The sequence below is a fragment of the Bufo gargarizans genome, chromosome 2, assembly GCF_014858855.1.
Source record: "Bufo gargarizans isolate SCDJY-AF-19 chromosome 2, ASM1485885v1, whole genome shotgun sequence".
NCBI lineage: Eukaryota > Metazoa > Chordata > Amphibia > Anura > Bufonidae > Bufo > Bufo gargarizans.
Genome location: NC_058081.1, coordinates 555,946,931 through 555,959,064, shown reverse-complemented (window position 1 = coordinate 555,959,064; position 12,134 = coordinate 555,946,931). Strand labels below are relative to the sequence as shown.

At 43.5% G+C, this 12,134-nt stretch overlaps 1 protein-coding gene across 1 annotated transcript in view; it reads right to left on the bottom strand.

The window, feature by feature from the left end:
- Positions 1-200: 200 nt before the first annotated feature.
- The window catches only part of LOC122926680 (nicotinamide N-methyltransferase-like), a 48,416-nt gene continuing 36,482 nt past the window's right edge, over positions 201-12,134 (bottom strand). The window contains exon 4 of the mRNA XM_044278138.1: positions 201-972. Coding sequence (XP_044134073.1) covers positions 552-972 — 421 coding nt within the window. The 3' untranslated portion in view covers positions 201-551. The remainder of the gene's footprint in view (positions 973-12,134) is intronic.

The window sequence follows — 12,134 nt, the reverse complement described above, 5'->3', positions numbered from 1 at the left end:
GCTATGAGCTATGTAACAGGATTTGGAGGAGAAGGGAGGGGGAGCAGAGCTGTGCTGGTGCATGTGAAATCAACAGACAGGAGAGAGGTCATGTGACCAGAGCAAAAGGAACACCCACAGAGCCTCACAGGAGATGAGAAGAGTGAGTAAAAATCATGTAAGCGCATTTCTGAGAGCATGTGAAGCAAAGCTGATACCAGTAAACAAACAAGTGCAATTTTATTATGTGCTGCATTAGATATGGGTTTATTGATTTTCAACATTCAAAGGTATCCATAGCCTTTATATTTGTATATTTAATGTAAGTGATCTAGCTTTCTTAGATGTATAAGTGGGGTCAGTAGACACAAAGGGGGGTCATTTATCAAACTGGTCTTTAGTAGAACTTAGTTTCCATTAGCAATCAGATTCCATCTTTCAGTTTTGACAGCTCCCTTGGAAAATTAAAGTTGGAATCTGATTGGTTGCTATGGGCAACTAAAAGCCAGTTCTAACTTACACCAGTTTGATAAATGACCTAAAAAATGTCTGCCTTGATTTTTCCATATGCCTTAAAGTTTTCGGGCAAGAAGGCTGAATACATTTTTACAATCAAATAATTCCCGGGGAAAATGAAAATCTTTAAACAATTGAAACATTTCAATTTTGCATCCGCTCTCCACCATTGCTTCCCTGACAAACTGTTCATCAAGTGACAAAAGTGGAAGCTTTGCCTCTCCAACCCAGTAATATGAAGCTCCTATGTAATCAATAAAAATCAGATGTCCTCCTGGTTTGATCAGAGATACAACGTTCTTAAGAGAAATTTTAAAGTCTGTTAAAGTTTTGCAGGTACATATAAGGCAGCCGCAAACTAACACGCAGTCTGCTAAAGGAAGAGAATTAGGATGAAGTGGATTGCTCAAGGTGACATCAGACTTCATGAGAGAGACCATTCTTCTTATCTTCTCTTCTTTCCCCCTCAGAGTTGATCTAGGAGGAAAAGTGGGATTAAATTTCAGCAGTGGGATGATACAATTGGTTGAATCAGCTTTAAGAGTTTGTCTGACCCCCAAAGCAATTTTAATTTAGGTCCTGAAAGTGATTACCATAAAGAAAAAAAAAATATATAATCTATTCATTGATATTCCTCTCCAGCATTGAGAGCCTCATCCCCGCTGCTTCCGGTCCCCAATGGACTGGAAGTGTGACGCTCAGTCCATCGTCACATGAAATGCTGCAGCTTTTCACTGGACAGCAGTTATGTGTTACTTGGGGGCACGTCACTGCTGAAGCCAGTGAATGGCTGCAGTGGTGTACATGATTGATGGGACATCACAATTCCGGTCCTTAGAGGACCAGAAATAATGGGGATGAAACACCAGTGAATAGGTGAGTGCTTGTTTTCTTTATGCTAATCACTTTGAATACCAGAATTAAAATTGCTATGGGGGTTCGGAAAACCCTCGTAGGCACTCATCAAATTACATACAAACTACAGTAAGTTTGATACTACTAACTGCCTGAGAGAACAAAAATGTTTATTAAAGAGAATTGGGTAAAAAGTTAGAACCAACTGCCCTCAATCAGTGTGAATTCAGGCTTAGGCAAGGTGCCCAATCAAAGTGATCAAAGTATTGATCTCAATATACACATCCTTTATGTCATCTGAGTATGGCTATTTGGACTCATGGCATTTACAGTTAGACTTCATTGGGACTATTGATCTCAATATATTCATTTTGTATGCCATTGGAATACAACTGTTTGGGTTCCCGATTGTTGTGGACTGTTTATCTTTGTGCCATTTCTGACAATTAATGGTGACAAAAATCTATACATTAGGTGGTGATGATCTCTATCCCCTTGTCAGGTTATCCTTGGGGTCTCTAGGAGGTTCCTGATACAGGATCGCCCATATCAGGGTGGCTATTCTGTTTTTAGACAAGGGTCCAAGCTATCAGGAATAGATAATAGGGAGAGGTTTTCTTCCCTTACTCAAATCTGACTGATTCTGAAATTGTTACTCACACGAGGAGTTTATCGATATTTTCCTTCATATTAGAAGTTGTGTTTTAATGTTGATGGTTCTGAGAATAGATTTGATACTAGTAAACCTCCATTATATATGACTTACAGAAAGTTGACCAATCAGCATAGCCACTGGTACTGTAACATGGCCTTGATGGCTTCAATTCTGGTCTTAACATGGATGTTTCTCCCTCCTGGGTATACCTACACTACTGGGAACAATAAGTTCAGAGCCCAGTAGAAAGACACTGCATGTGTCATTAGCTTCGAGGAGGCAGACACCTACAAATTTAGAGGTGAAATCAGCAAAGTAGCATCCAAACAGGAGCCCCGCAAAATACTGCTGCTACCAATAAAAATACCACATCATTATTGTAAATGTAGCATATTAGTGTAACACCATATAGATGCTACATGACACCCACTATGGAAAAAAAACCATAGTGAATGGCATAGATGAACACAGACAAGGGGTAATAAACATAAGCAGTGACAATGACATAGTGGGGGAAGGCACACACAGCCAGAAGACTGTCCTCATAGGGTACATATTAACCAAATTGAGTTACACAGAGTGGCAAAAGTGGACAATGGCTACACAGAGAGCTAGAGAAAGCACATAGTTACATAGTTAATATGGTTGAAAAAAAAAACATAACTCCATCAAGTTCAACCAAGGGATAGGTGGGGACGTGAATCCCAGAAGGAAGTAAGACTCAGATTTTTACACATTTTCATAAATATTAATATCATTTACTTTTAAGAATTCATCTAAGCCCTTTTTAAAACTGTCCACTGTTCCTGCTATGGCCACGTCCGGAAGAATTCTATTTCACAGATTCACAGTTCTTACAGTAAAGAGGCTTTGACGCTTCTGGAGACTGAACTTTTTCTTCTCCAGTCGGAGGCACTGCCCCCTTGTCTATTGAGGGCATTTTACATGGAACAGTTTTCACCATATTTTTCACCACATGAATGATATCTGTTCTTCCAGTATAATTGGTTTAAGAGCTCATGCAAATGCATTTTGAGTCCATGTCCAAAAAATGGGGATCAAACGTGGACCCTGTTCGTTTCTATAGGTCCCCAAAAAATGCAGTTGTCATCTGAGTGCAGTCCTCATCCATGCGGCTATTCTGCAACTTATAGAATGTGTTCTATTCTTGTCCAGGACAAGTATAGGTAGTTCTATTAGCAAAATGCAGCATGCACACGTCCGGTATCCCTATTTTGCGGATCTGCAGTTTGCGGACCTCAAAATACATACGGTCATGTGTATGAGGCCTAAGTGTTTGTTGCCTGTAAATCCACTGTGCTACCTTTTTCAAGAGTCTTTTGTCCAGTTCTCCTCCCCTTGAGGATTGATGGACCTACATATTGGCTACCACCGATACACGTTGCCAGATAAACTATGGTACTTCCTCATTTTTACAGTTGACAAATTTCCAGTTTAAATAATAAATCAAGTAAAGATACTTGTAAACTGCTTACGACCATTCAGAATAGAGCCACATGCTATGTAAGAGCCACATCTGAAAATGTGCATTGTTCTGTTTGTCAGTCATGTCTAACTCGTAGGGGACTGATATGAACTATAGACCAGCCAGTCTCATAGATTTTCAGATTTCCCCCTCTGTGGTATGTGATAGATTGACTACTAGACAAAAGATGTCCAATATCCAGTTCAATGTATAGCAGATTGGTCGGCACTCCCAGTTGATAAGTTGGTGCTCAGTGGTACAAAAGGTAATTGGATCAAGTGTATCAAAACGACGGCACTCAAAATAGTTGAATTCAATCGTAGTGATTTATTAATTCCATCCAATAAAATGTTATGCAAATGGTCAACGTTTCGGTCCAATCCTAGACCTTGTTCACAGCCTATATACAAAGATGTCATATAAGAAGAGCGCGCTGTGCAGCATCTGATGTCATGCCAGATGGGCGCATGCACTCTAAAGTAAGTAAAGATCAGGAGCGGCAGGGCAATGTTGTGGACTGCATGTGCACAGCATAGCGCAGCACTAGTAAGGAGTAAGTGGCTCAGCTGGCGCATGTGCCCGTCTGGCATGATGTCAGATGCTGCATAGCGCACGCTCCTTATCTGACATCTTTGTGTATAGGCCGTGAACAAGGTCTAGGATTGGACTGAAACGTAGGCCATTTGCATAACATTTAAATCACTACGATTGAATTAAACTATTTTGAGTGCTGTGGTTTTAATTAGTGTCACACTGGGGTACTTAGGGCCCAGCAGTGTAACTGATTCTGGGGGCCCACCTTAGGGCTCCTGCACACTAACTTATTTTTTTCCATGTCTGTACTAGTCACTTCACTTCAACGGGGCCGCAAAAAATAAAAATAAAAATGACTCTGTGTGCATTCCGTGTCTGTATGTACGCATGGCCGTTCTGCAAAATGACAGAACATGTCCTATTATTGTCCACATTACAGACAAGGATAGGACTGTTCTATTAGAGGCCTGCTGTTCTGTTCCGCATAATGGGGAATGCACCCACCCGGTATCCATGTTTCGCAGATCTGCAATTTGCAGACTGCAAAACAGCCAATGGTTGTGTTCATGAGCCCTTACAGTGATAACAGAAACATTAAAGATGAAGCATGATGGCAAATATTCATGTGGCAGAATTTACACATATATGGATATCCTGCACTTCAGAAACAAGACACACGCAGCGCACACCAATCACTCATTGGACAGATGTGGGACACAAGACACTTATACATGGCTCACATGCCACTGATGCATATGTCACATACTGCACATACACCACTGATACATAGATCATATATAGCACACACCAATCACACATAGGAAACACGCAATGCACACGCCAAGACATTTATGCCTAACCCTATTACGTGTAGCGCACTTAAAGGGGTTGTCTCACTTCAGCAATTGGCATTTATAATCAGGGGTCAAGTCCTGGGAATAAAAAGTGTGGGAACTCACCCAAGATCCACTGTAACCCCCCCCCCCCTCCAAAAAATAAAAAAGCACAGAAAATCTAGCATGCTGTAATTTGTGTCGCTGCGGACTAAAAAAAAAAAAAAAAAACACTTTTAGAAAAGTTTGTCCTGGGATTTGATCTCATGACCTCTACACATCAGAGGCAAGGCATATGCCCTCACAGCTATGAAAGCTGTCTAGCTAGTTACTTAAAAAAAAATATATAAGACTTCTACTGTAGGTAACTTTGCCCACTGTGTATGGATGTAGCAGAGCTGGGTGTGTTGGGGCAGCTGTCATGTGTATGGTTGTACACTAGGTATCAGTAAACTAGGTATCAGTAGAAGTATCAGAAAAAAAACAAAACACTTTTAGAAAAGTTTATCCTGGGATTCGAACTCATGATCTCTACACATTAGAGGCAAGGCATTTACCCTCACAGCCATAAAAGCTGTTGAGGTAGTTGCTTTAAAAAAAATAAAAAAATAAGACTTCTACTTATACCTAGTGTACTGATACCTAGTGTACAACCATACACATGACAGCTGCCCCAACACACCCAGCTCTGCTACATCCATACACAGTGGGCAGCTGTCATGTGTATGGTTGTACACTAGGTAGCAGTACACTAGGTATAAGTAGAAGTCTTATTTATTTATTTTTAAGCAACTACCTAGACAGCTTTCATGGCTGTGAGGATAAATGCCTTCTGCTGATGTGTAGAGGTCTTGAGTTCGAATCCCAGGACAAACTTTTCTAAAAGACAATCTAAATGATCTTGTAGTGAAGGAGATGATGTCATTAGGGGGCGGGGCACCATGAGAGGAGGCAGTTGCAGGCAGCAGCACCGCACGGACAGCTTCCTCTCAACTGAAGCCGCCGCCCCTCCTCCCTTGCCCTGCACAGTGCGCTCCGTCTCCCCCAGTGAATCTGATTCAGCCGCGTTCTCCTGGCTTGAGGCTGAAAGGGAATGGCGTTCCTGCCATGAAAAAAGTGCAGGAACGCCTGTTCCCATGCGTTCCCCCTCCACTCGACCCCTGTTTATAATGTAGAGAAAATTAATACAAGGCGCTTACTAATGTATTTTGATTGTCCAAATTTACTCTTTTCCATCACATTATACACAGCACGTATCCATGGTTTTGACCACTCTGCAATCCAGCAGCGGTGGCCGTGCTTGCACAATATAGGTAAAGGTGTTGGCCTATGCGCACTTCCAGCCTTTCCCTATAGTGTGTAAGCACGGCCACCACTACTGGATTACATGGTGGTAATAACCACGGATACGTGCTGTGTATCATGTGATGGAAAGGAGGCAATATGGACAATCACAGTACATTAGTAAGTGCCTTGTATTAACTGCATGATAAATGCCATTTACTGAAGTGAGACAAACCCTTTAACCCCTTTAACCACTTCAGCCCCGCTAGGTGAAACCCCCTTCATGACCAGAGCACTTTTTACACTTCGGCACTACACTCCTTTCACCGTTTATCGCTCGGTCATGCAACTTACCACCCAAATGAATTTTACCTCCTTTTCTTCTCACTAATGGAGCTTTCATTTGGTGGTATTTTATTGCTGCTGACATTTTTACTTTTTTTGTTATTAATCGAAATGTAACGTTTTTTTTGCAAAAAAATGACATCTTTCACTTTCAGCTGTAAAATTTTGCAAAAAAAACGACATCCATATATAAATTTTTCACCAAATTTATTGTTCTACATGTCTTTGATAAAAAAAAAATGTTTGGGCAAAAAAAAAAATGGTTTGGGTAAAAGTTATAGCATTTACAAACTATGGTACAAAAATGTGAATTTCCGCTTTTTGAAGCAGCTCTGACTTTCTGAGCACCTGTCATGTTTCCTGAGGTTCTACAATGCCCAAACAGTAGAAAAACCCGACAAATGACCCCATTTCGGAAAGTAGACACCCTAAGGTATTCGCTGATGGGCATAGTGAGTTCATAGAACTTTTTATTTTTTGTCACAAGTTAGCGGAAAATGATGATTATTTTTATTTTTTTATTTTTTCTTACAAAGTCTCATATTCCACTAACTTGCGACAAAAAATAAAAATTTTTAGGAACTCACCATGCCCCTCACAGAATACCTTGGGGTGTCTTCTTTCCAAAATGGGGTCACTTGTGGGGTAGTTATACTGCCCTGGCAATTTAGGGGCCCAAATGTGTGAGAAGTACCTTGCAATCAAAATGTGTAAAAAATGACCGGTGAAATCCAAAAGGTGCACTTTGGAATATGCGCCCCTTTGCCCACCTTGGCTGCAAAAAAGTGTGACACATCTGGTATCGCCGTACTCAGGAGAAGTTGGGGAATGTGTTTTGGGGTGTCATTTTACATATACCCATGCTGGGTGAGAGAAATATTATGGTCAAATGCCAACTTTGTATAAAAAAATGGGAAAAGTTGTCTTTTGCCAAGATATTTCTCTCACCCAGCATGGGTATATGTAAAATGACACCCCAAAACACATTCCCCAACTTCTCCTGAGTACGGCGATACCAGATGTGTCACACTTTTTTGCAGCCAAGGTGGGCAAAGGGGCGCATATTCCAAAGTGCACCTTTCAGATTTTGCAGGCCATTTTTTACACATTTTGATTGCAAGGTACTTCTCACACATTTGGGCCCCTAAATTGCCAGGGCAGTATAACTACGCCACAAGTGACCCCATTTTGGAAAGAAGACACCCCAAGGTATTCCGTGAGGGGCATGGCGAGTTCCTAGAATTTTTTATTTTTTGTCACAAGTTAGCGGAAAATGATGATTTTTTTTTTTCTCTTTTTTCCTTACAAAGTCTCATATTTCACTAACTTGCGACAAAAAATAAAAAATTCTAGGAACTCGCCATGCCCCTCACGGAATACCTTGGGGTGTCTTCTTTCCAAAATGGGGTCACTTGTGGGGTAGTTATACTGCCCTGGCAATTTAGGGGCCCAAATGTGTAAGAAGTACCTTGCAATCAAAATGTGTAAAAAATGGCCTGCGAAATCCGAAAGGTGCCCCTTTGCCCACCTTGGCTGCAAAAAAGTGTCACACGTGGTATCTCCGTACTCAGGAGAAGTTGGGCAATGTGTTTTGGGGGGTCATTTTACATATACCCATGCTGGGTGAGAGAAATATCTTGGCAAAAGACAACTTTTCCAATTTTTTTATACAAAGTTGGCATTTGACCAAGATATTTTTCTCACCCAGCATGGGTATATGTAAAATGACACCCCAAAACACATTCCCCAACTTCTCCTGAGTACGGCGATACCACATGTGTGACACTTTTTTGCAGCCTAGATGCGCAAAGGGGCCCAAATTCCTTTTAGGAGGGCATTTTTAGACATTTGGATCCCAGACTTCTTCTCACACTTTCGGGCCCCTAAAAAGCCAGGGCAGTATAAATACCCCACATGTGACCCCACTTTGGAAAGAAGACACCCCAAGGTATTCAATGAGGGGCCTGGCGAGTTCCTAGAATTTTTTATTTTTTTGCATAAGTTAGCGGATATTGATTTTTTTTTTTTGATTTTTTTCTCACAAAGTCTCACTTTCCGCTAACTTAGGACAAAAATTTCAATCTTTCATGGACTCAATATGCCCCTCACGGAATATCTTGGGGTGTCTTCTTTCCGAAATGGGGTCACATGTGGGGTATTTATACTGCCCTGGCTTTTTAGGGGCCCTAAAGCGTGAGAAGAAGTCTGGAATATAAATGTCTAAAAATGTTTACGCATTTGGATTCCGTGAGGGGTATGGTGTGTCCATGTGAGATTTTATTTTTTGACACAAGTTAGTGGAATATGAGACTTTGTAAGAAAAAACAAAAACAAAAACAAACAAAAAATTTCCGCTAACTTGGGCCAAAAAAAATGGCTGAATGGAGCCTTACCAGGGGGGGAGTGATCAATGACAAGGGGGTGATCAATGACAGGGGGGTGATCACCCATATAGACTCCCTGATCACCCCCCTGTCATTGATCACCCCCCCTGTAAGGCTCCATTCAGACATCCGCATGATTTTTTACGGATCCATGGATACATGGATCGGATCCACAAAATGCATGCGGACGTCTGAATGGAGCCTTACAGGGGGGTTATCAATGACAGGGGGTGATCAGGGTAATCAGGGTGATCACCCCCCTGTCACTGACCACCCCCCCTGTAAGGCTCCATTCAGACATCCGCATGATTTTTTACGGATCCATGGATACATGGATCGGATCCACAAAATGCATGCGGACGTCTGAATGGAGCCTTACAGGGGGGTTATCAATGACAGGGGGTGATCAGGGTAATCAGGGTGATCACCCCCCTGTCACTGATCACCCCCCCTGTAAGGCTCCATTCAGACATCCGCATGATTTTTTACGGATCCATGGATACATGGATCGGATCCACAAAATGCATGCGGACGTCTGAATGGAGCCTTACAGGGGGGTTATCAATGACAGGGGGTGATCAGGGTGATCACCCCCTGTCACTGACCACCCCCCCTGTAAGGCTCCATTCAGACATCCGCATGATTTTTTACGGATCCATGGATACATGGATCGGATCCACAAAATGCATGCGGACGTCTGAATGGAGCCTTGCAGGGGGGTTATCAATGACAGGGGGTGATCAGGGTAATCAGGGTGATCACCCCCCTGTCACTGATCACCCCCCCTGTAAGGCTCCATTCAGACATCCGCATGATTTTTTACGGATCCATGGATACATGGATCGGATCCACAAAACGCATGCGGACGTCTGAATGGAGCCTTACAGGGGGGTTATCAATGACAGGGGGTGATCAGGGTAATCAGGGTGATCACCCCCCTGTCACTGACCACCCCCCCTGTAAGGCTCCATTCAGACATCCGCATGATTTTTTACGGATCCATGGATACATGGATCGGATCCACAAAATGCATGCGGACGTCTGAATGGAGCCTTACAGGGGGGTTATCAATGACAGGGGGTGATCAGGGTAATCAGGGTGATCACCCCCCTTTCACTGATCACCCCCCCTGTAAGGCTCCATTCAGACATCCGCATGATTTTTTACGGATCCATAAAACGCATGCGGACGTCTGAATGGAGCCTTACAGGGGGGTTATCAATGACAGGGGGGTGATCAGGGAGTGTATATGGGTGATCACCCGCCTGTCATTGATCACCCCCTGTAAGGCTCCATTCAGACGTCCGCATGTGTTTTGCGGATCCGATCCATGTATCCATGGATCCGTAAGAATCATGCAGACGTCTGAATGGTGCCTTACAGGGGGGTGATCAATGACGGGGGTGATCAATGACAGGGGGTGATCAGGGAGTGTATATGGGTGATCACCCGCCTGTCATTGATCACCCCCCTGTAAGGCTCCATTCAGACGTCCGCATGATTTTTACGGATCCATGGATACATGGATCGGATCCGTAAAAATCATGCGGACGTCTGAACGGAGCCTGACAGGGGGGTGATCAATGACAGGGCGGTGATCAATGACAGGGGGGTGATCAGGGAGTTTATATGGGGTGATCATGGGTGATCAGGGGTTTATAAGGGGTTAATAAGTGACGGGGGGGTGGGGGGGGGGTGTAGTGTAGTGTAGTGTGGTGTTTGGTGCGACTGTACTGACCTACCTGAGTCCTCTGGTGGTCGATCCTAACAAAAGGGACCACCAGAGGACCAGGTAGGAGGTATATTAGACGCTGTTATGAAAACAGCGTCTAATATACCTGTTAGGGGTTAAAAAATTCGGATCTCCAGCCTGCCAGCGAGCGATCGCCGCTGGCAGGCTGGAGATCCACTCGCTTACCTTCCGTTCCTGTGAGCGCGCGCGCCTGTGTGCGCGCGTTCACAGGAAATCCCGGCCCTCGCGAGATGACGCGTATATGCGTCGTCGTGCGCAGGGCTGCCACCTCCGGAACGCACATCTGCGTTAGGCGGTCCGGAGGTGGTTAAGCATAAATGCCTGGCATGAAATTTACCAAATCTTAACCTCCTCAGATTGTACATAATCTACATTATAATTAAAAGGGATGTCCTACCATAATGATCTATTGCCTATCTACAGGATAGGTGATAAATATCAGATTGCTGGGGTCTGACTGCTGGAGCACCCACTGATCATGAAAAAACCTGAGACATTCAATTACATTACCCCCAATCTATGTACACAAGGGTCTTAAGAACACGTTCCCTTGATCATGGGGTCCCAGTAGTCAGAACCCCACCAATCAGACACTTACCACATGTTGTGTCATAGCTGTTTCACCTTTTCACATTCCCTATCCTTAAAGGTTTTCTTTGGGGTTAAAAAAATAAATAAATCTGGCCCAAAATATATGTCAAACTAAAATAGAAATGCTCTTCTGTTAAAGGACCTGTGTCCACTTTTCTAGTTATCCTCTATCCACAGGAGAGTACAGCGATGGCTATTTCTAGTGGTCCCAAAGAGAATAAATAGAGAAGCAGGACATATGTGTGGCCTCCCACACCATCAAAAAGGGGGAACAGGATCCGTTCCTGGGATGAGTGGGGTTCGGAGAATTGGGCCCCACTAATCATAGGGTTATGCCCTATGGTGTGGCGAGGATAACTTGAAAACCTGGACAACCCCTTTAAATCCTCCACCACTCCACCACCAGTATCTCTTTACATGGCAGCAGTGATGTCTGTAAATACTGAATATCATCAATACTGCCATGTAAACCATACGTGTCACTACTGGAGAATGTGAACCACTGTGCAGAATTTTTCAGTCATAAGTCCAACCCCCTTTGCAGGTGAGAACCTTTAACAAAACCCAAGCAAAGTGCTAGAGGAGCAACGAGAGAAAAGGACACAAACGGAGGGTCATAACTGAAACAGAGGCATTAGGGTCACCTGAGGCAGGGTAATAGTGGGGATCCTGGAGCAGGGATAACTGGAGAAGAGGCAAAAGTAGGGGTGCAGTTAGCATGGGGGCATCTGGAGCTGGGGCATTTATGGGGTTCACCTAAAGCAGAGACATTAGGGTCACCTGAGGCAGGGTAATAGTGGTGATCCTGGAGCAGAGGTATTAGAGGGGCAACTGGAGAAGAGGCAATATTAGCGGTGCATTTAGAGTGGGGGCATCTGGACCTGTGGCACTAATGTGGGTGCACCTAAAGCAGAGGCAT